Source organism: Typopeltis vanoorti, chromosome 1 (genome assembly GCF_054136105.1).
Source record: "Typopeltis vanoorti isolate ZY-2024b chromosome 1, IOZ_Tvanoo_1.0, whole genome shotgun sequence".
Taxonomy (NCBI): domain Eukaryota; kingdom Metazoa; phylum Arthropoda; class Arachnida; order Uropygi; family Thelyphonidae; genus Typopeltis; species Typopeltis vanoorti.
Genome location: NC_143549.1, coordinates 74,142,758 through 74,167,365, shown reverse-complemented (window position 1 = coordinate 74,167,365; position 24,608 = coordinate 74,142,758). Strand labels below are relative to the sequence as shown.

Here is a 24,608-nt window from a genome sequence, read left to right as displayed (position 1 = left end):
GCTACGTGTGTTCTTTCTTCTTCTTACATCAGTTGCTTTAATATCATTTTTGTGCTGCATGTTTATCAGAACTTTCCTTGTATATCTTCCATTTGAAAATCTCTCCTGTCTTGGGGGTGTTGGTAAATAGAGAGTTCAAATTTGGAGAGCATGTAAAAATATGCGAACGTAAGTTACCTTCATAACTCGGCTACTAGTGTGTTGTTTATCAGAACTTTCTTTGTGTATCTTCCATTTAAAAATCTCTCCTGTCTTAGGAGTGATAGTTTGCACATTTAATAATAAAAGGAGAACGGATGCCAATTTAATATGGCAAAATGTATTTTGGAGTGAAAAGATTACCATATGTGTGCCATATTGATGGGACTACACTCTAGGAACCTGATGATGCCAAGGATTTGGGGGGTGTTGGTGGATAGAGAGTTCAAATTCGGAGAGCATGTAAAAATATGTGAACGTAAGTTACCTTCATAACTTACATCAGTTGCTCTAATATCATTTTTGTTCTGCATGTTTATCAGAACTTTCCTTGTATATCTTCCATTTGAAAATCTCTCCTGTCTCAGAAGTGATAGTTTTCACTAATAATAATAAAAGGAGAACAGATGCCAATTTAATATGGCAAAATGTATTTTGGAGTGAAAAGATTACCATGTGTGTGCCATATTGATGGGGTTGCACACTAGGAACTTGATGATGCCACGGATTTAGGGATGTTGGTGGAGAGAGAGTTCAAATTCGGAGAGCATATTGAAAAAGCGGCTGCAACACCTCTTAGGATCCTGGTTATTGAGGAACACCTTGACTTGCAGAGATAAGAAGATTATTATTATTCCTCTTTGTAAGACCTCATCTGGATTACTGCACACAGATTTGGTTGCCTGGGTTTCTTGGAGATGTGGAACAGATTCAGAGGCGAGTAACTAAGATGGTGCAGGAATGTATGATGCTCCATATGAGGAGAGATGATTTGTGTGTTATCCTAAATCCCCCGCTAAACAACTTATATGATAGTGACATATAAGTTGCTTAGGGGGGGTTTATAGCATTAATGAAGACAAAATATTTCAGTACAATTCATAGGGTGCTTAAGGGTCAAAGTTGTACAACTGAGAGGAGACCTGCATAGCCTTTAAAGGAATGCAGAGAACCGACCAGGGCTTCTGACCTAATATTCAATCCTCATCTTCTCGTGGTGCACCCTGTTGGGTATCTACTTGGATACTGAACGAAAGAGGATGGGCTGGCAATTTGGGATTTAGCCGACCAAATTGTATTCTTATTGGTTAAACCAAAATAAAAAATGATGGTACAACATCACAAAATTTCATGCCGGCTGGGGTGTCACCCGGTTAAACAAGGCCCCCGTTGTTTTCGCCAGGGAACCAGGGCGAACAACGAAAAGTAAGCTACTGGAACAAATCTGAAAACATGCCCCAACTCAACATCACCAAAGTTAAACATCAGTACTATCAACATAAGGAGCCTGAATGGCGAAGAAAATGGAGCTAGCTGAGGAATTAGATAAGTACCAGATCGGCATAATAGGAGTGACTGAAACAAAAAAAAGACAAAACTGAAAAAACAATAAATACAAAATATTATATTCAGGCAATGACAATCAAGGAAAAGAAGGAGTAGCCATAGTATACAACACAAAATACGAGGCTAATCTTCTTAAATGGCAGTCAGTCTCAAGTAGAGTAATGTGGGCAAATATGAGAATGGGGAAACTGGACAATGAGACTTATTTGTGCCTATGGTCCCACAGAAGGTTCTACTAAGGTAGAAGTGGAGGAATTTTTTGAGGCTTTAGAAAAAGCAACTGACACAATGAAAAAGGAAAGGTTGGTCCATGTTGGGGATCTAAATAGCAGAGTAGGAAATGATTGTGAGACATACAAAAATATTTTGGGAAAATTTGGAGAAAAGAGCAAAGCTAATAATAATGGCAAATATCTGGATTTCTGCGCAGGACATGGACTGGTTATTACTAACACCATGTTCCAAAATAAAAATGTGCACAAATTCACATGGAGAGAAGAGGCAAGGAATAAGAAAAGTCTCATTGACTATGTTATTGTTGATAGTGATGTTTTCTCCGTGGTGCAGAACACCAGAGTGTACAGAGGATTTGAAATTGGAAGTGATCACTATTTAGTCTTGAGCAGGATAAAATTGAATTTCATATTGAAAAGAATGACATGTAAGAAAGTTTTTAAGCGAATAAAAGTTGAGCAGCTCTCAGATGTGAACTGTAGACTAAAATACACAAAGATTACTGAAGAAAAAATGAAAGAGTTTGAGAACAAGAACCATACCTTGGAGATTCAGTGGCAAGCCTTGAAGAAATCCCTGATTGATTCAGCTAGAGAGGCATGTGGTGAAGTTGTCTGCAAGGATAGAAAAATTAGAACTCCATGGTGGACACAGGAAGTTAAAGAGGCAGCGAAGGAAAAGAAGAAAGCATATCAAAAGTTGCTGGGAAATAAGTCAGCTTGTGCTCTTAGAGAATACAGATGCAAATGCAAGAATGCCAAACGCTATGTTAAACTAGCTAAACAAAAGTCATGGGAGAACTTTGGCAAGAACATAGAAAATAAATATCAAGAAGGTGGTAAAATATTCTGGAGGTTGTTGAAGAAGCTGAGGAATGGAGGAAAGAGTGCTGTAAAAGGAGTTAAAGATGATAAAGGTGATATGAAAACTGGAGAAAAAGATATCCTTGAAGTATGGAGTAATTACTTTGAAAAACTGCTAAATGAAACAAGCAGTGATGGCAGCACAGTGGCAAAAAACATTGACCAGGCATGCAGTCAGGAACACATATCCATACTTGAAGTAGAAAAAGCCGTCAAAGGCTTAAAATATGGAAAGGCAGCAGGAGTAGGTGATATTCAACCAGAAATGCTGAAGTATGGTGGTATAAGAGTCTTACAGTGGCTGCACTGCATAGTTCAGAAAGCCTGGACAAAGGGACGAATTCCCGATGATTGGAGTAGAGCTCTCATAGTACCCATATATAAAAAGGGAAATAAAACTGAATGTGAGAATTACAGAGGTATTTCCCTACTGAGGGTTCCTGGCAAGATCTGTGCAAGTATACTTGAGAAACGGTTGAGAAGAATTGTGGAAAAAGCTTGGTGAAGAACAAGCTAGATTCAGGCCAAATAGAGACTGTCAGGATCAGATCTTCACTTTACCACAAATAGTCGAGAAAATATGGGAATATAACAAAGATCTGTATTTAAGTTTTGTCAATTTGAAAAAGGCATATGACAAAGTGCCAAGAGAGAAGCTATTCAATGTGCTACAGTTATATGGTGTCAATGGGGCATTATATCAAGCAATACTTAGTCTTTATTTGAGTTGTAAGTCGGCAGTTAGAATTGAAGGAAGTACAGGGAGATGGTTTAATGTTAAATCTGGTGTGAGACAAGGATGTACATTATTCCCTCTGTTATTCATTATCTATATGGATCACTTTATGAACGAAAGTGGTATTAAACATGATATCAAAATTGGAGATGTTAATGTCAGCTCTTTGCTTTATGCAGATGATGTTATACTTTTAAATAACTCTGCTACAAGTCTCCAAAATTCTCTGACTAAATTGAATAACTGTTATAATAGATATGGTATGAAGGTCAGCAATAAAAAGAACAAAGACAATGAAAATAGGCAGAATAATTGAAAATGTCAATGTGTTGTGAATGGAGAACCTGTGGAACAAGTAAAACATTTCAGTTACTTAGGCACGATTTTTAGTGAAGATGGTAAATTAAATATAGAAATAGAACAGAATCAGCAAAGCTGGTAAAAGAGAAATTAGTCAGAACACTAAATTAGCTGTATACAAGACAGTGTTCAAACCTGTTTTAACTTATGGATCTGAGAGCTGGGTCAGAAGCAAAACACTTGACCAAAGACTAGAGACTGCAGATATGAGAGTCCTGAGAAAGATTATAGGCGTGAACAGATGGCATCAATGGCAATATCATATTAAAAACGAGGATATTAGGAAAGAACTTGACATTATCAGCATCCAGGAATGCGTTAGCAGAGCTAATCTCAGGTGGTATGGTCACTTAAACAGAATGGGCGAAGAAAGATTAGCAAAACTTTCTCTTCCAGAGGAAGACCAAGATATAGGTGGATTGATATGGTACAAAGTGCCTTAGACGATAGAAATGTAATATCTGATAATGTTGGAGTCTTGACAAGTAACAGACTGATTTGGAGGAAAATTATAGATAGGAAGTTAGTAATGGTGTAATTTTTTTCATGTAATATTATCATATACTGTACACCCCTTGAGGGTACATGGCAGGAATTTGATGATGATGAATAATCCATTTAAATTGAGTAAGAGTGTGGCTAGCAAGAGATTGAGGACTAGATTTTGTGCTCTCTTAAGGTTTTTGTCTTAGGGAGCTTTTGAGAATCCAGGGGTGCTTTTCCTGTAATATGAGCAGTTCTGCTTGGTGGTAGGGGAGCTTGTCACTGAGCTGAGCCACCGCCGAGTTAAATGATCACTCAGGTCGCTGATTATTGGGTGATTTGAGTGATTGCACAAGTTTTTGGAGAGGTAACCCCACACTTAAACAGGGAAACTGGTTTGATATCTGGGTAGTGACCCTTCCCATAATTATACATGTCCACAAGGAGATGTGCTTTGCATTATGGGATACTAAGGCAAGCAACCTGAAGTCATACCACCTTTACAATGAGTTGCCTGAGTCCTGAAAATAGCTCAGGTGCAAACTTTGTTTGCTTACACTGGGATAAAGGATTAAACCAAGTTTATAATTTCTTGGTATCTTTAATTTATAGTATTACCAACTGGAAAAACTTTTAATAACTCCTTATGTAATAAATTAACACCCAATAATAAATTTAGTTTAATCCTTTATCCCAGTGAGAGCAAACAAAGTTTGTGCCCGAAAATATCTTCAGGATTGAATATAGTGTTGTACTATCTTACCTGGGTAAGATAGTACAACACTATATTCAGTCCTGAAGATATTTCCAGGTGCAAACTTTGTTTGCTCTCACTGGGATAAAGGATTAAACTAAATTTATTATAGTCTAACCTAGTGAAAAATAAACTTTCAAAATTAACACCCAGTTGAATAAAGGAAATGGCTGTACTATAACACTATTCAACTTTGCAGAAGTGTTTGTCTAGTGTGTAAGGCAAGTGACCAGTAGTGTACTACAAGACTGCTGTTTAATTTGCAAAATAATAATAATGGAGATGCCTTGAAGAGTAATATCTAGTTCTTTGCTCATAAGATCTTGCATGATGACTTTGTGTATACTGACACTTTGGGTATAGGATAATAGATGCATTTTATTGTGACAAAGTGCAAAACTATGCACTTGGAGATGATCTGATGAAAAGATTAACAGCCCCCCTTATATTACTGAGGTTAATGATTTGAGGTTGATAATGGACAGGAGTTGTAAATTTGGTAACAAAGAGTGGAATTGGTTAGCAGAGGTAGTTTGTTGACTTTTTTTTGTCAGTAAATGAGTTTAAGGAGCAATGTTGTGCATATTTAAACATCTCCATAGAGTCCAAAGACACTTATCATAAGAGGCCAACACTATGAACTAGTTAATAATTTAAGAGGTAGATAAGTGTGTAATTCAGAAATGGTAACAAATTGCTGCTGACAATCTAACTTGCTGTGAAGCAGGTAGCAATTTCAACAGGAACTACAACAACAACAAAAGATATTGGAGAAAAGTCATTTTTACATGGAAGTTGAGTAGAGTAACACAGAGAGAAAGGATTAGAGGAGAGAGAGAGAGAGAGAGGGATGCAGGTGAGCAATTAAGGAACAGAGTGGTAAGAGGTGTGATGTATGGAGACTTGATGATCTGTGGTGCGCAAGATAGGATGCCAGAGGAGTGTTTGCCTGGAGGAACAATAAAATGTGTGGCTATGGCAATTAAGCGGGTGGATGAGATGTTTGTGATGGTGTGCACGAATGACTTGAGAGGCAGTGTGTGTGTATTACCTAGATATGATAATGATGAGCTGAGCAGAAGACCAGTAATAATGAATAGCATAATAGCTAGAATGTGTCAGAAGAGAGGATTGGAATATGTGGATGCTTGGAGGGCATTTAAGGACAGAAAGGAACTGTATGCAAGAGACTGTTTGCATCTGAATGGGGAAGGACGTATGCATCTGGAGAGATTTCTCTTTTTTTGAACAAATCGGTGTGTCAAGGCAGGTAAACTAGAATTCCCAGGGTGGATGGTAGCAAGGATGGCCTCTTGTAGGAATGGGTGCTTGGGGATAACATCAGGTAACACTGAGTCCAGTGGAGTCTGGAGGAGATAATGATAGGTATAGAAGCAGTGACATTTTTATGCTTTATACTAATGCCAGGAGTATCTGGAATAAAGGAGATGAATTGGTAGCACTGATAGCATCAGCATGACCAGAGATTACTGGGATCTCTGAGATGTGGTTGATGGAAGATGATATAATAACAGGAACAGAAGTAGCAGGGTACAGCATTTTTCGGCAGGATAGGAAGGAAAAACAAAATGGTGGAGTACTGCTATGATAAGTGATGACTTATGTCCTCTACAAGTGGCAGCTTTGGAAGGCAATGACACTAATGGTTTGGAAAGCATATTATTATTATTATTATTATTCAGGCCTCCATGGAGTCAAAAGACTCATCGTGGGAGGTCCTTCTTAAGAACATAAAGTCTGTCAAGATTCACTGAGGGGGAGGTCCCCCTTAAGAAACACAAAGTCTATCATACCACTCCTTAAACTCATTGACCATTCTCGCTCTCACCACCCGGTCAGACAATGCATTCCACGGTTCAACCGCCCTCCACGCAAAGAAACCACTCTTCATCCTCTTGCTCAGTTTCCTTTTGTAACTTCCAGGGATGGCCTCTTGTCATCACTCCTTCCTGCTGTTCAACCAAGCGAAAGAACTCCCCAGTGTCAACCCTGTAACCACCTCTCAATAGTTTAAAAGTCTCAATCATATCACCTCTCCTTCTTCTATCCACCAAACTCTGCAGTCCACATTCCCTCAGCCGATCCTCATAACTATCCTTGTACAGTCCTGAAACCAACTTTGTCATCCGTCTTTGTATCCTTTCCACAGTTAATTTATCCCTTTCAAATCCTGGGGACCAAATCTGAGAACAGTAGTGGTCTGATCAGAGACTTATACAACGGAATGATAACCCTTTTATCTCTGCAGGTCAGTGTCCTTGTCATAATTGCAGCAATCCTCTGTGTTACCTTCACCACCTTTGCAATATATCCCCTAAATTCCAGGTTTCTATCAATCATCAACCCCAGATCTCTTGTCTCCCCTACTTCCTCCAGTATAACTCCTATAGAGTATTCAGCATCCCATCGATGTTTCCCAAACCTCAAGAACTTACATTTTGCTGCATTAAACTGACATCCCCCATTCATTTGCCCATCTATCTAGCTTATTCAAATCCTCTTGGCTACCACATCTGCACTATTACTAATAATCCGTCCCAGCTTCGCATCATCTGCAAACAACTAAATATCCCCTGGCAATCCACTGGCAATGTCATTGATATAAAGGTTAAACAATATAGGTCCTAGTACTGAGCCCTGTGGGACCCCACTTGTAACCCTCTGCCTCCTTGAAACTGCTCCACCATACACAATTCTCTGATACCTATCAGACAGCCAATCCTGAATCCAGTTGACCAATCTGACATCCAGACCCATGTGCTGCAACTTAAATATCAGCTTATCATGTGGCACCCTGTCAAATGCCTTCACTAAGTCTAAGAAAATTGCAGTATATGCCTTTCCCTCATCTAATGTTCTTGTAACTTTATTATAAAAAGACTAGCATATTGCTAAAACAAGAGTGCTCCTTTCACAAATCCATGTTGATTCTCACAGATAACATTACCCTTATCTGCCCAATGCTGTATACGGTCCCTCACTACTTTCTCCAAGATCTTAACTACTGATGACACACAAACTGGCCTATAATTAGACACTTCTAGTCTGTTACCACCTTTATGCAATGCCACTATCTTACCTTCTTTCCATTCCCTGGGCACCATCCATATTCATTGTGTATAAACAAGAACGAAAGGAAAGACTAGAGTTTTTTTGTTTTTTTTTTTCATAGAGAGTGGTGAATGAGAAAGGGGGGGGGTGGTGAGAACAGATAGTGGATAAGTTATTCTGAATACTGTAGAATAGGATGGACCTCCTGTTATGAATCTTGAAACTGCATAAAAGGTCAAGTAGCAATAATAATATTTTTTTATAAATTTTTAATCAGTATTTTATTATAACAGTTCCTAATTTTTATTTTTGATTTGTTCAGATGAAAACCTATTCAAAACTTGTGGAATTTTTGATGCAGTCTCTAGTTGAGAATAGATATCCTGGAATTCTATACTTTGAAGATAATAAGCATATGATATTCATCTTGAAGGTTAAAAATAAACGAAATTCTAAATGGGAACGCAGCCAGTGTGTTATTTTTGAGGCAAGTGAATGTTTATAAATTCATATTTAAATATGTGATTATTTTAAACATTATTATTTTTAAATATTTAAAATAGCATTGTAGTATATTTGAATGCTTTAGAACAGGGGTCGGCAAGCGGCAGCCCACATGTGGCCACAAATGTGCATTTTTGGCAGCCCTTAAAAGGTTAACCATACTTACATGGAATGTGGCCCATAAAATTTTATCATCAAGAAAAGATGTTGTGGACATTCAAGAGGATGTTATCTACTACTCAACTGTTGGATGATTAAGTATAGGTGCTGTGCTAAAAAGATTTTTTAATTTACGTGAAGAAATAGATATTTTCATGACGGAACACGAAAATACTGTCCCACAACTATCGGATAAAAATGGATTATTACAACTACCATAATAAACTTAATTTGATTTTGCAGGGCCAAGGTAGATTACTAGCAGATCTGTTTTCTGAGATAAAACCTTTTGAAGGCAAACTATGTCTGTTGAAGAAATATATGATGGAAGAAAATCTACATCATTATATATGTTGCAAATCTGCATCTACATTTGAATGGCAAACACAAAAGGAAACTTTTGTTGGTATTATTGAACATTTACAAATGGAATTTTCAATAAGATTTGTGGATTTTCATAAAAATAGCATTGAAATGCGATTATTTTTGCGCCCTTTTAATGTCGACATTGATGACGTACCAAACCGACTATATAAATGAAAGTTTTGGAATTACAACACAATGAAACATTAAAGAACGCATTTTCATTAGAAAATATCCAAAAAATTTATCGATGTTTACAAAAAAATGTGCAGGTTTAATCAGTTTCACAAAGAAGATGATAGTCGCATTTGGAAGCACATTCATATGCGAACAAGCATTTTCTGCATGAGTTTTAGAAGAAAAAAAAATTTTCTTCTCGACTGACTGATGAACATTTGCATGCTTCGATTCGAATTTGCACATCAGGTTATAAAGTGGATCTAGATAATTTGGCTAAGGGAAAACAATCACAAAAGTCACATTAAGCAGGGAGACATACAAATTGTGATGGATACACTATATTACTTTGTTTTTATGTGATAATAATTTTTCATTTAGTTTCATCTTCATTGTGTCATATCTCATACTTTAAATATTTCTGTGTGTTTTAAGATTGATATAATAAAAATTGAAACTTAAGTATTTTTTTCAATCACTATTTTCTATTAATTAAACGCTTGAGGCCCGATTATTAAAAAATAAAAGTTGAATGTGGCCCGTGAGTCTGAAAAGGTTGCTGACCCCTGGTTTAGAAGATGATCAGAGGACCACTGTCAGGGAACACTCAAGCAATAATAAGTTTCACTTTGTGTAATATTTGGCAAAACTGTATGCATTTCAGAGAAGGACTCAGTAATTCTTTTTAATATCTTTAATTTTTATTTGGAAGGGGTTCTTAAGGGTCAAAGCTGTGTAACTGAGAGGAGACCTCCACATAGCCTTTAAAGGAATGCAGAGAACTGACCAGGGCTTCTGACCTAATGTCTAATCCCTACCTTCTCATGGTGCACCCTGTTGGGTATTACCTGGATACTGAACAAATGAAGATGGGCTGGCAATTTGGAATTTAGCGAACCAAATTGTGTTCTTATTGGCTTAAACCAAAATAAAAAATGATGGTACAACATGACAAAATTTCATGCTGGCTGGAGCATCGCCCTGTTAAACAAGGCCCCTGTTGTTTTCGCCAGGGAAACAAGGTGAACAGCGAAAAGTCAGCTACTGGAACAAACCCTAAAACACACCCCAACTCAATATCATCAGAATTGAAGATCGGCACTATCAACATAAGAGGTCTGAATGGCAAAGAAATGGAGCTGGCTAAGGAATGGGATAAGTGTTGGATCGATATCATAGGCATGACTGAAGCAGAAAAAACAGGAGCTGTTGGGGGTCTTTCTGAGCGATGAATGTAGAATGTATTCAGGTAGTGACAATCAGGGAAGGGAGGGAGTGGCCATGGTGTTCAACATTAAATACGAGGCTAATCTTCTTGAATGACAGGCAGTCTCAGGTAGAGTGATATGGGCAAATATCAGAATGGGGAGCTGGACAATGAGACTTATTTGTGCCTATGGTCCCACAGAGGGTTCTATTATAGTAGGAATAATAGAACACAAAATACGAGGCTAATCTTCTTAAATGCAGTCAGTCTCAAGTAGAGTAATGTGGGCAATTATGAGAATGGGGAAACTGGACAATGAGACTTATTTGTGCCTATGGTCCCACAGAAGGTTCTACTAAGGTAGAAGTGGAGCAATTTTTTGAGGCTTTAGAAAAAGCAACTGACACAATGAAAAAGGAAAGGTAAATATCAGAATGGGGAGCTGGACAATGAGAATTATTTGTGCCTATGGTCCCACAGAGGGTTCTATTAAGGTAGAAGTAGTAGAAGTTTTTGAGGCTCCAGAGAAAGCAACTGACACAATGAAAAAGAAAAAGTTGGTCCTTGTTGGGGATTTAAATAACAGAGTAGGAAGTGATTGTCAGACACAAAAATATTTTGGGAAAATTTGGGAGAGGGAGCAAAGCTAATAGTAATAGCAGGTACCTGTTGGATTTCTGCTCAAGACATGGACTGGTTATTTGTGCATAGATTCACATGGAGAGAAGAGGCAAGGAATAAGAAAAGTCTCATTGACTATGCTATTGTTGATAGTGATGTTTTCTCCCTGGTGCAAGACACCAGAGTGTACAGAGGATTTGAAATTGGAAGTGATCACTATTTAGTCTTGAGCAGGATAAAATTGAATTTCATATTGAAAAGAATAACATGTAAGAAAGTTTTAAAGTGAATAAAAGTTGAGCAGCCCTCAGATGTGAACTGTAGACTAAAATCATAAAGATTATTGAAGAAAAGATGAAAGAGTTTGAGAACAGGAGCTGGACCTTGGAGATTCAGTGGCGGACCTTGAAGGGAGCCCTGATTGATTCAGCCAGAGAGGCATGTGGTGAAGTTGTCTGCAAGGATAGAAAATCAGAACTCCATGGTGGACACAGGAAGTAAAAGAGGCAGTGAAGGAAAAGAAGAAAGCATATCAAAAGTTCCTGCAAATAAGTCAGCTTATGCTCTTAGAGAATACAGAGACAAATGTAAGAAAGCTAAACACTGTGTAAAACTAGCTAAACAAAAATCATTGGAGGACTTTGGCAAAAACATATAAAATAAATATCAAGAAGGTGGCAAAATATTCTGGAGGTTGTTGAAGTAGCTTCGAAATGGAGGAAAGAGTGCTGTAAAAGGAATTAGAGATGATAAAGGCACCTTGAAGTATGGAGTAATACTTCAAAAAATTGCTAAATGAAACATGTGGTGATAGCATAGTGGTAAAAAACACTCAACAGGCATACAGTCAGGAATACATATCCATACTTGAAGTAGAAAAAGCCATCAAAGGCTTGAAATGTGGAAAGGCAGCAGGAGTACATGATATTCGACGAGAAATGGTTAAATATGGTGGCTTACAGTGGCTGCATTGCATAGTGCAGAAGGCGTGGACAGAGGGACGAATTCCCAATGATTGGAGTAGAGCTCTCATAGTACCCATGTATAAAAAGGGAAATAAAACTGAATGTGAGAATTATAGAGGTATTTCTCTAACTGAGTGTTCCGGGTAAGATATATGCAAGTATACTTGAGAAACGGTTGAGAAGAATTGTGGAAGATAAGCTTGGTGAAGAACAAGCTGGATTCAGACCAAATAAAGGCTTTCAGGATCAGATTTTCACATTACGTCAAACAGTCAAGATATCATGGGAATATAACATAACAAAGATCTGTATTTAAGTTTTGTCGATCTGGAAAAGGCATATGGCAAGGTGCCAAGAGAGAAGCTATTCAATACGCTACAGTTATATGGTGTCAATAGGGCATTATATCAAGCAATACTTATCTTTATTTGATTTGTAAATCAGCAGTTAGGATTGAAGGAAGTACAGGAAGATGGTTTAATATTAAATCTGACGTGAGACAAGGATGTACATTATCCCTTCTGTTATTCATTATCTATTTCATATTATGAAGGAAAGTGGTATTAAACCTGATATCAGAATTGGAGATGTTATACTTCTAAATAAATCTGCTACAAGTCTGCAAGATTCCCTGACTAAATTGAATAACTGTTGTAATAGATATGGTATGAAAGCCAGCATTAAAAAGACAAAGACAATGAAAATAGATAGAATCGTTGAAAATGTCAACTGTATTGTGAACTGGGAACCTGTGGAACAAGTAAAACATTTCAGCTACTTAGGCACGATTTTTAGTGAAGATGGTAAATTAAATATGGAAATAGACAACCGAATCAACAAAGCTGGTACGGTAGGAAGTCTACTGAATAAATTCATATGGAATAAGAGAGCAATTATTTGGAATACTAAATTAGCTATACAAAGTGTTCAAACCAATTTTAACCTATGGATTTGAGAGCTGGGTCAGAAGTAAAATACTTGACCAAAGACTAGAGACTGCAGATATCAGAGTCCTGAGAAAGATTAGAGGCGTGAATAAATGGCATCAATGGCAATATCATATTAAAAATGAGGAAATTAGGAAAGAATTTGACATTGTCAGCATCCAGGAATGTGTTAGCAGAGCTAATCTCACTTAAACAGAATGGGCAAAGAAAGATTAGCAAAACAAGTGTTCTCTGCCAGGTTGGCAGCAAAATGACCCAGAGGAAGAACAAGATATAGGTGGATTGATACGGTACAAAGTGCCTTAGACGATAGAAATTTAACATCTGATAATGTTGGAGTCTTGACAAGTAACATTCTGATTTGGATTAAAATTGTAGATAGGAAGTTAGTAATAATGTAAATTTTTCATGTGGTATACTATCATATCCTGTACACCCCCTTGAGGGTGGGCAGGAATTTGATGATGATGATGATGGTTATAGTTGAGACTAATTGCATAGTATATATTAGATATTGTTGTTAGGTTTAGGCATGTTTTTTATATTGTAAAGTGAACAAAGATATAATAATGGGAAAAGAAGGTTTTTACAAAGCTTAGTGTGAAAATCAAATGGTGAGCAGTGATATCTTCAAGATGATTTGTTATCATCATGAGTGTTGTTAAAAGTTATTTTTGATCTGTAAAAACTAATTTTTGATAGTTTACAAGATATTAAACGAGAGCAGGGAATGAAAGTGAATGATGTACAAAGGAGAAAAGACAGTAAGGAGTGGCATTAGCCAGATTAGTGACAGAATATGTTTGCTATGATTTTGGTTATGAAAGAGATTAAAGTAGCAAAGGCAAGTACAACTGCAGCAACAAGATAGCATGACTAATGGAACAAATGTGAGCATGACTATAGAAATAGGAAAGAGCACAAAAGAAAGTGAATGTGATTGCAGATGTGAAATAAAGCAGGAATGCAAGAATTGAAGAATAAGACGAGGAATGAGATGAGGTTTATGCAAAATGAGATCATATATTTGGTGGGTACGAATGGAAGGATGTTAACGAATTGAATGATCATCAGTTATGAAAAACAGATGACAAATAACTCAAGAGTGGATTTGTATAAATATTCCATTATTAAAAGTTTTGTGAATGAGAGAATACACAAAGTCTGTTTGACAAGAAGAAGGAAGGAATGACCTTCCTCATATATGTTTGACAAAAGAAAGGCCTATTTGAACAAGGTAATTGCTGGTTTCAGATGTATGGAATAAATAAGTGAGTGAGTTAAAGATGGTTGGGAATCAAAATAATTTAGTTGGACAAATGTGAGGATGGATATTGAGTAAAGTGGAAGACAACAATGATAAGTTGAGACGGAAAGCAAAAATCATGAATGGTATGTTGGCATAGCTGTGTGAGGAGAAAAATTCAGTTTGTTAATAATGTATGCAGGATACATTCAAGTGACAGACGGAATTGTATAAAAGTAATGAATTGTATTTAAATGGATTTAGCACGAGTCAACTAGAGAGAGACTGTTGCTGGAAGGGATTATGATGAGTGATGTGAATAACAGATTAAAGGATATAAGGTAATGTGAAAAAGCCAGAGAGTGGAATAGGCGAGACCAAAGTGTTTCTGAGTAGACAAGAGAGTAGCATGAAAGGTGAGAATGTGAAAATGAAAGGAGGATGAACAGGGAAATGGAAGAGATTAGGGTGGACAGAGAGAGATACTGTATAAGAAGAATGGCTGCTGAAGTAGTAATAAATGTGTGTATGAAGATGATTAGCATAGGAATATAATAGTAGCCTGAGATGCCACAAGGATAGCTTAGTCTAGAGTTATATATGGGATAAGAGGTGATAAATGTAAATAAACAGTCAGGGGAAGGTGTGGAGAAGTCAGTGCTAAGAAGCATCATGGGTTGGACTAATTATAGATCTGAAAATCAATCTGTGCTTATTTATGAATGTCAGCAGTATCAGAAATAAAATTATTGCTTTCATTGAGTTTATTCATCCAAACATTATTGGAATAAATTATGCTTGGTTGGATGAGGAGGACATCCTGATAAGAATAGTAATAGAAGGAAACAATATTCATCTCAGGATAGGAAAAGCAAGAATGGCTCCTGATGATTACCATCATCAGATTCTTGATATGTAACTTCCATCCCTGGAAGTTACAAAAGGAAACTGTTTGAAAGAGGGTGAGGAGTGGTTTCTTTGCATGGAGGGTGGTTGAACCATGGAATGCATTGCCTGATGGAGTGGTGAGAGCGAGAACGGTCAATGAGTTTAAGGAGTGGTATGATAGACTTTGTGTTCTCGTGGGGGGGGGGGGGAAAGACCTTCCCTCGATGAGTCTTGATAGACTGTGTTTCTTAGGAAGGACCTCCCACGATGAGTCTTTTGACTCCATACAGGTGTTGTGGTTAAGTTGTTGGAGAAGCTTGTGAGAACTAGGATCCAGAGTTGGGTTGACAACAATGGTATTATCTTTGATGGACACATTGGATTTACTAAAGGGAGGTCATGTTTTAGTAATCTACTTACTTATTACAATAAAGTGACTGCTTCTTTGGACAGAGGAGAAGGATACACAGTAATATACTTAGATTTCACAAAGGCTTTTGATAGTGTACCTCGTGATAAATTGATAATCAAACTAGAGCAGATGGGGTTGGATATTAGATTAGTGCATTGGATTGGAGACTGGCTATATAATAGGTATCAAAAAGTCACTAGTGGAGTGCCTCAGGGGTCTGTTTTGGGATCATTACTGTTTAACTTGTATGTTAATGATATAGGTGAAGATTTGGATGGAGATATTCATTTCTTTGCAGATGATGCAAAGTTAGGATGAACCATGAAGAGTAGTGAAGTTGTTGTGGCCTCCTTACAAGAAGACTTGAATAAATTGAGTGATTGGGCACGGAAATGGGGATGTGAGCTCAATGTTGCAAAATGTAAGGTTTTAAAATTTGGAAAACAAAGATGGGATGCAGAATTTATGTTTGGTGAGGATATATTGTTGGAGGTGGAAGAAATAAGAGATCTGGGGTGATAGTGGATAGGGATCTGAAATTTAGGGGACACATAGCCAAAATTGTGAAGACAACACAAAGGCTTCTGGGAATGATGTGGAGAACACTGACGTGCAGAAACAGGGAGATTCTTGTTCCATTGTATAAGGCTTTGATTAGGCCCCCACATGGACTGTTGTGCCCAGATTTGGTCACCTGGTTTTCAGAAGGATGAAGAGATGTTGGAAAGGGTCCAAAGGCGACTGACTAAGGTAGTTTCAGCCATCTGGATTGTCGAGTATGAGGAAAGATTGAGAAGACGCAATTTGCAGAGTCTGGTGGACAGGTGGAAGAGGGGGAGATATGATAGAAACCTGCAAGTTGGTAAGGAGTTGTTATAGGATCAATACTGGAGAAGTTCTACAGAAAATAGTGGGAGATCAGGGGAGAACCAGAGGTCATCCCTGAAAACTGTATAAAGAGGGTGTGAGTAGGGGAGTGAGAGGTAGGTTTTTTTCATGCAGAGTTGTGAATGACTGGAATGCCTTGCCTGAGAGTGTGGTGTGGTGTCTGCAAGGAGTTTGAATGTGTTCAAGGCATGGTATGATGAGCTGTGTGTGTAATAAAAAGACCTCCTAGATGGGTCTTTGATTCCATGAGGTCGTGGGGTAATAATAATAATAATACTTAGTCTTTATTTGAGTTGTAAGTCAGTAGTTAGAATTGAAGGAAGTACAGGAAGATGGTTTAAATCTGGTGTCAGAGAAGAATGTACATTATTCCCTCTGTTATTCATTATCTATATGGATCACATTATGAAAGAAAGTGGTATTAAATCTGATATCAAAATTGGAGATGTTAATGTTAGTTCTTTGCTTTATGTGGATGATGTTATACTTGTAAATAAATCTGCTACATGTTTGCAAGATTCTCTGACTAAATTGAATAACTGTTGTAGTAGATATGGTATGAAAGTCAGCAATAACAAGACAAAGACAATGAAAATAGGTAGAAGTATTGAAAATACCAACTGCATTGTGAATGGAGAACCTATAGAAGAAGTAGCCACCATAGTGCAATTGGAAGAACAACTGAATATTGTGCCCTTCGATTGGAAAAGATCTGAGTTCAATTCTTGTCGTGATGAGGGGAATCCTTATATGGGCTTTTTCAGTTGAAGTTGAGTTAGCCTATCTCATATGGTGGTAGCAGGGTTTTCCTCTTGGAAACTTGGATTTTTCATCCCGCGTACAGACAAATCAGCCTTCAGAACACACGTAATTTACAGACAAAAAATACTGTTGTTGGTCATGTTGGCAATAGATGGTGTTGATGGTAGTAGTGTCATAGTGGAGAGGATGAGATGTATTTAGCGAAGTTGAGTAGTGTGCCCTCCCACAATGAATCCTTGAACTCCCTGGAGGTGTCACCTAATAATAATAATAATAATAAGTAAAACATTTCAAGTACAGGTGAATAAAGTTAATATTATTATTATTACAAAACTATCTATGGAGTTTGAAGATTCATTGAAGAGACATTATTTACACTGTCTATTATACCTCTCCTACAACTTATTCACTGGTAAAGATCTTAAGATACTGCCTGTGCTAAACCATTCCACTCATTCTCCTCTCTCTCCAAGTAATAAATCTCTTCTGCATCTATGCTATAAAACTCGTATAGTAAGCCATATACTTTTATCAAAACCAATTGTTTTTTCCTATTAACCAAAGTTTGGTCCGCAAATCTTTAATCCATCTTTTAAGGAACACTGCATAGAACTAATCATCATTTTTGTCTCTTGAAACTATTACTTCATCCTCTAGAAACTGAAGCATCAATAATGTGCCTAACCCCTGTATCAAACATGGTTGTATCAGAGAGCAATAATATACAGAGATAATAACTTCCTTCTCTCTCTCTCTCTCTCTCTGATTTGGTGTATGAAGTTTTTTTGTTGAGTGAGAAATTAAATTATACTTGACGAGAAAGTATCTTAAATTTATGTAAGCATGAACTGACATAGGTTTACCAATGAAATCGTCTAAATATCAAATCAAATAACAGCAAAGTGTTCTGAGCACTTTGCTGTTATTTGATTAAGTATCTTCTCCAGCAAATAAGTCATGAATTTGTAAATGTCATTTGGTGGTAGTACACGAATTTCATCTTCTGATTTTTAGACATCATCCTACTTACTGGAGACCTAAAGAGCTCAAAAAAATTTTCAAGTTTTTTTGTTTTTTGTTTCCATGTTTCATCTCTAGAGCTTGATTTCTGTATTATTTAACTATTAGTCCATCAACATACTAATGTACCATACATTACAACCTTTTGTAGCTCATATTCACTTTAAAAACAAAAGATAAAAAAATGTGCACTAAAATGTATGACATTATCATTGATTAATGTCAGTTTTACAAAGAATAACTGAGAAAAAATGTTTTCCCTTGTTAATTGCATTTTTTAAACAAAATCATGTTTTTTTTCTCTAATTTTTTATTATATGTCTATTCCCTTCATGTTATATTAAAAATGTGGATGCATAATTTGGTGAATAGGAGAAAAAAAGGTGATGTGATAGAGACATTTAAGTTAGTGAGAGGATTTTTTTGGATTAATCCAGATGGAATTATAAAAAGAGTAGAAGGCAAGAGGGGGAAATACCAGAGGTCATCTCTGGAAGTAATGTAAAAGTGTAGTGAACAAGGATGTGAGAAGTAGATTTTTTACATGGAAACTTGTCAATGCATGGAATGCATTACCAGAATGTGTGGTTAATGTAAGGAGTATTAAGGATTTTAGGGTTCAGTATGATACACATTTGAGGCTATTTGGTGTGAGATTGAGGCCAGCAGAACAAAATATGCAGTTGTGTGCTGCTATAGACCAGATGATGGAATAAATGATGGAGATAGTATGCATAGGCAAATAGACTCAATGAGAAGAGGACAGGTAATTATTATGGGGGATTTCAACTATGGTAACATTGATTGGAAGGAGGAGAGGACACATGGGAGGAAGGAAATGGATTTTGTGCAGTTACTAAGGGATAACTACCTGAGACAGCATGTAATGGAATATACTAGGGGTTTGAGAGTGCTTGACTAGTAATTGCATCTGAGAATTTGGCTGTAATAAACATGACCATTTGCCACCAACTGGTGAGAGAGTGATCATAAGGGCTTGATCTTATGATCACTCTCTCACCAGTAATTTGCTACTACACTCATTATCCAAGAGTGTAGTTAGCAAGGGTGTTAGAACTAGGTTTTTTACTTGGAGAGTGGTGAATTAGTGGAATAAGCTGGCTGAGTTTGTTGTGGGTACCATGACTGTAAATGAGTTCAATGCAGAGTATGATAGATACTGTGAGGATGCTGAATAGTTGTTCCTAACATGTTTAGGGCCTCCTTCGATGAGTTTAAGGTCTCCTTGGAGTTGACGGTAATAATAATAATAATAATAATAAACATGTTGTCAGTTGAATGAACCTACAATGATGAGTCTACTGACTCCATGGAGGATGCAATAATAATAATAATAATTTAGAGTTCAGCAAGAGTCTTGTAATTCCATAGTGGTCTGGAATATTAATAATAATCAATATAAAAATATATAGATGATAATTAGTTTTTAAATGAAATTCATGGATATGACAGATACAAGTGAGAGCATTCATATTGTGTTAATGAAATGTACATACCTATCTAATGATGAGAAAAATATAGTACACAGCGATGTCACTGCAAAGGAAGTAGGCTAATGCACACGCACGCGCGCACACACACACACACACACTAATAGACCAATTACTGTATATTAACTTTTAAAAGCTCACATTTAAAAGCTATTTTAATGTACGTCATATACAGCCACAGGACTACATTTCTGTCAACTCATAATAAAGCAAGCATCATTATAACAAACTCATGAACTATAATAAACTACTGAAAAGTCTCTCCCAAAGCACCATTTGCACAAAGTATGCAGACTAAAGAAATTTACTAAAACTATCTGGTATAATAAACTACTCCTATGGTCCTTACAAGTTCGTATAGCGAGTATCAACTGGATATTTTAAATTTATGTTTTGCTTATGGAAAAAACTAGATAAATCATAGAAGATTTTAAATTTAAAACTGCAGAATAAAGTTCATAAGATGCTCTTTCCATGAGCCAAATTAAAAAAAAATGAAACATTATTTTTTATCATATGTACATACTTAATAAATCATGAAGTTTCTACTCAACTAAATGATTCCTATCATTTGGGTAGCCCAAACAGTTTGACTAATGCTGTTTCATTTCAGAATGCTCGATATGAAGTTCTTTCATACAGTAGATCAAAGAGTTAACATAAGATAATTTATGGAGTGCAAGCTTTTATGGTCTTTTCATTAACGTTTTTTTTTTTTTTTTTTTTTTTGAAGGACTGGAAGAAATTTTCAAATCCACATGAAAGTAACTCCCAGGTACAAATTGTTGATCTAAGGCATAGATTTCTCACGGCTTTAAAGAAATGTAGATTTCTCCAAAATCTGAGATCCCAAGATAAAAATATTAAACGCTACCAGTTGATTGATCTACCAAGTAAGTATGTAATTACCATTTAGGATAAGACACATTCATATTCACAAATGTGTCTTGATTATTTATTATTATCATCAGACTTCCATCAAGTCAAAACTCGTGGGAGGTGTCACTCTCACCATGACATAGTTCATCAAACCATGTCATGGTGAGATGACATGGTTTGATGAACCATGACATGGTTCCAATCACCCACCACTCTCCCTTCAAGAAGCCAGCTTCTTGAAGGGAGAGTGGTGGGCGATTGGAACCATACACTTCTGAGGATGACCTCTCATTCTCCCCATTCTATGTAAAATCTCTTCTACAATAATCTAGTCATAACATCTTATCAACTTATAGTGAGCCTCCATAGCCCAGTTGGTGTAGAAAAAGTCCTTTAATCAGAAAGACCTGGATTCGATTCCCATCCATGACATGAGGAACAAGAGACCATACTTTATGTGGTCTCTTTTGACTAAAGGTGAGTTATTATTATTATTATTAAACAAGACCTCATGGAGTCAAAGACTCATCTAGGAGGTCCTTTTATCTCACACACATCTCATCATACCGGGTCTTAAACACATTCAAACTCCTTGCAGACACCACACTCTCAGGCAAGGCATTCCAATCATTCACAACTCTGCACGAAAAAAACCTGCCTCTCACTCCCCTACTCACACCCTCTTTATACAGTTTCCAGGGATGACCTCTGGTTCTCCCCTGATCTCCCACTATTCTCTGTAGACCTTCTCCACCACTGATCCTATAACAACCCCTTAACAACTTGTAGGCCTCTATCATATCTCCCCTCTTCCTTCTCTCCACTAGACTCTGCAAATTACATCTTTTCAATCTTTCCTCATACTCGACATTCCAGAGGTCAGAAACTACCTTAGTCAGTCGCCTTTGGACCCTTTCCAACATCTCTTCATCCTTCTGAAAACCAAGTGACCAAATCTGGGCACAATAGTCCATGTGTGGCCTAATCAAAGCCTTATACAATGGAACAAGAATCTCCCTACTTCTACACATCAGTGTCCTCCTCATCATTCCCAGAAGTCTTTGTGTTGTCTTCACAATATTGGTTATGTGTCCCCTAAATTTTAGATCCTTATCCACTATCACTCCCAGATCTCTTATTTCCTCTACTTCCAACAATATATTCTCACCAAGCATAAATTCTGCATCCCATCTTTGTTTTCCAAATTTTAAAACCTTACATTTTGCAACATTGAACTCACATCCTCATTTGCTTGCCCAATCACTCAATTTATTCAAGTCTTCTTGCAAGGCCACAACATCTTCACTACTCTTTATGGTTCGTCCCAACTTTGCATCATCTGCAAACAACTGAATATCTCCATCCAACTCTTCGCCAATATCATTAATATACAAGTTAAATAGTAATGGCCCTAAAACAGATCCCTGAGGCACTCCACTAGTGACTTTCCTTTTCCTGGATATTGCACCCTCACACACAACTTGTTGATACCTATCAGATAGCCAGTCTCCAATCCAATGCACTAATCTAATATCCAACCCCATCTGCTCTAGTTTGACTGTCAACTTATCATGAGGTACTCTATCAAAAGCTTTTGCGAAATCCAAGTATATTACTGTGTATCCTTCTCCTCTGTCCAAGGAAGCAGTCACTTTATTGTAATAAGTAAGTAGATTACTAAAACACGACCTCCCTTTAGCAAACCGATGCTGTCCATCAAAGATTATACCATTGTTGTCAACCCAATTCTGGATCCTAGTTCTCACAAGCTTCTCCAACAACTTAACCACAACATCTGACACACAGATAGGCCTATAGTTTGATGCTTGAGTTTGATCACCTTCTTTATGAAGTGGCACAATCTTGCCCTCCTTCCACTCTTTGGGGACTTGACCAAGTGCAAGACTCGTATTAAAAAAATATGTCAAGGCAGGTGTCAACTCTCTGGCACATTCCTTCAGAATACGCGGTGATATATTATCAAGTCCCACAGCCTTATTTACATCTAGTTTACTCAACTCCCCAAACACCTCTTGCTCACTTACAGTCAGTCTCTCCTCCCCATCATCAACTGCTCTTAATCTCTCCATGAAGTCACATTCACAAGATTGAAAGATCTTTATGAACTGCTCATTAAGTATCTCCACCACACATTCTGCAACAGCTGTCTTTATACCATTTCCTCCAATCAATGTCATCCTTCCATAATCATTCTTTCTTTTGCTGGCTACATATCGAAAGAACTCCCTAGGATTCTTTTTAGCTTCATTAGCTAACTGCTGTTCATACCTCTCTTTAGCTACTCTCACCAACCAAGTCACCCTCCTTGCCTGGTCTTTGTAGACCTCATGAAATTGGTTACTTCCACTTCTCTTATGCTGCCTCCACATTGCCCTTTTCTCTGTATTACATGCTTAATCTCTTTATTCATCCATCTCACACCTACTTTATTTAACCTTCTCACCCGTGGTATACATTTAGACATTGCATCCACTAAATATTTTTTGAAAATCCCCCAAGCTGCATTGATCTCTTTTCCAGCTAACTCCTCATTCCATGCTACACCTGCAAGCTGTCTCCTGAGCTCTTCATAATCACCCCCCTTGTAGTTCCACATATACCCTTTTTTCACAGGGGTCCTTGCACTGCTGCCAACCACCCAAGTAATCACCTCATGGTCACTTTCACCAATTGGTGGATGATTTGATACCTCATTGATAATTACATCCTCCGATGAGATGACCAAATCCAAGACTCTTAATCCTCTTGTGCCCTCTGTTACATACTGTCTGAGGTAGTTATCCCTCAAAAACTCAAGAAACTCATTTTCTTTACTTCCAGTTGCTATCTCTTCATTCCAGTCTATATTGCCATAATTAAAATCACCCATAATGATCACCCTTTTCTTATTTGCTTGGCTTCTTTGACTATACATTTCACTATCACCACCATCCACATTACCAGGTCTATAACAACATCCCACCAAGTATTTGATTCTATTCACCTCTATCTCACCCCATACTGCCTCAAAACAACTGGCCCCATTTCCCTCTTGCATCTCTACCTTGTATGGACATAACTCTTTCTCTATCATCAATAGCACTCCCCCTCCCTTTTTACCCTTCTATCCTCACGAAACACATCATACCTTTCCATCTCTATTCCTGTCAGGATGTCATCCTCATCTAACCATGTTTCACTTATTCCGACAATCTCTGGGTGCACAGACGCAATTAGTGCAACCATTTCATCCGCCTTGTTTCTTATACTTCTAGCATTGGTATACAAACACAACAGATCATTTCTGGATCTACAGCTAGTTCCACTGATACCACTCACTTGATGTGATCTCTCCATGCTGGACTGGGGCATTTCCCTTTCTGCTTCTTCATTTTAGAACCCTTTGCAATTCCATCTGTTTCCTTTTGATCCCTGATCATCCCATTACTTTCATGCCTACACATGCTCTCCCTCCTCTTGGAGCATCCACCTTTCTCACGCTGTGTATCCCTGTCCACCCTGAGCCTCCCCATTTCCCTGCTCCTCTTGCACACCCATTCTCTCATTTTCTATACTCATACCACTCACTTCCCCATTCATTTCCACTTCTTCAATCTCTCCTGTCTTACTCTCCTGCTCTTCCACATCACTCCCATCTCGATCTGATTCATTCTCTCTATTCACTTCTCCACTTTCCAGCAGCAGTCTCTCCAAGCAACTCACACCATAACCACTCAAATGCAGTCCATCGCTCCCATACAGCTCACTTCGTCCCTCAAACTCATTCCACACATTAACAAACTGTACTCCCATCTCACACATTTCAGCCAGAATATCATTCATAATCCTTGCTCTCTGCCTCATTTCACCACAATCATACCTAAGCAACACACTGACCACCCTTCCTGTCACACTATTCTGCTTTATCTTTCCAAGCAGTCTCCTGACATTCATTTTCACATGCTCTTTGTTCTCTCTCAAATCATTTGTACCAATTAATACAATTAACTCT

The 24,608-nt window shown here is 37.5% G+C and overlaps 1 protein-coding gene across 6 annotated transcripts in view; it reads left to right on the top strand.

Moving 5' to 3' along the window:
- Positions 1–24,608, top strand: part of LOC150110091 (uncharacterized) — an 85,904-nt gene that overhangs the window by 8,520 nt on the left and 52,776 nt on the right. For all 6 annotated transcript variants that reach the window (XR_016548826.1, XR_016548824.1, XR_016548823.1 and 3 more), the window contains exons 2-3: positions 8,370–8,534; positions 20,451–20,610. Coding sequence is in view for 3 of the 6 variants with exons in the window: in XM_090397905.1 (XP_090254031.1) it covers positions 8,370–8,534; positions 20,451–20,610 (325 nt within the window). In the remaining 3 variants the exon portion in view is untranslated. The remainder of the gene's footprint in view (positions 1–8,369; positions 8,535–20,450; positions 20,611–24,608) is intronic.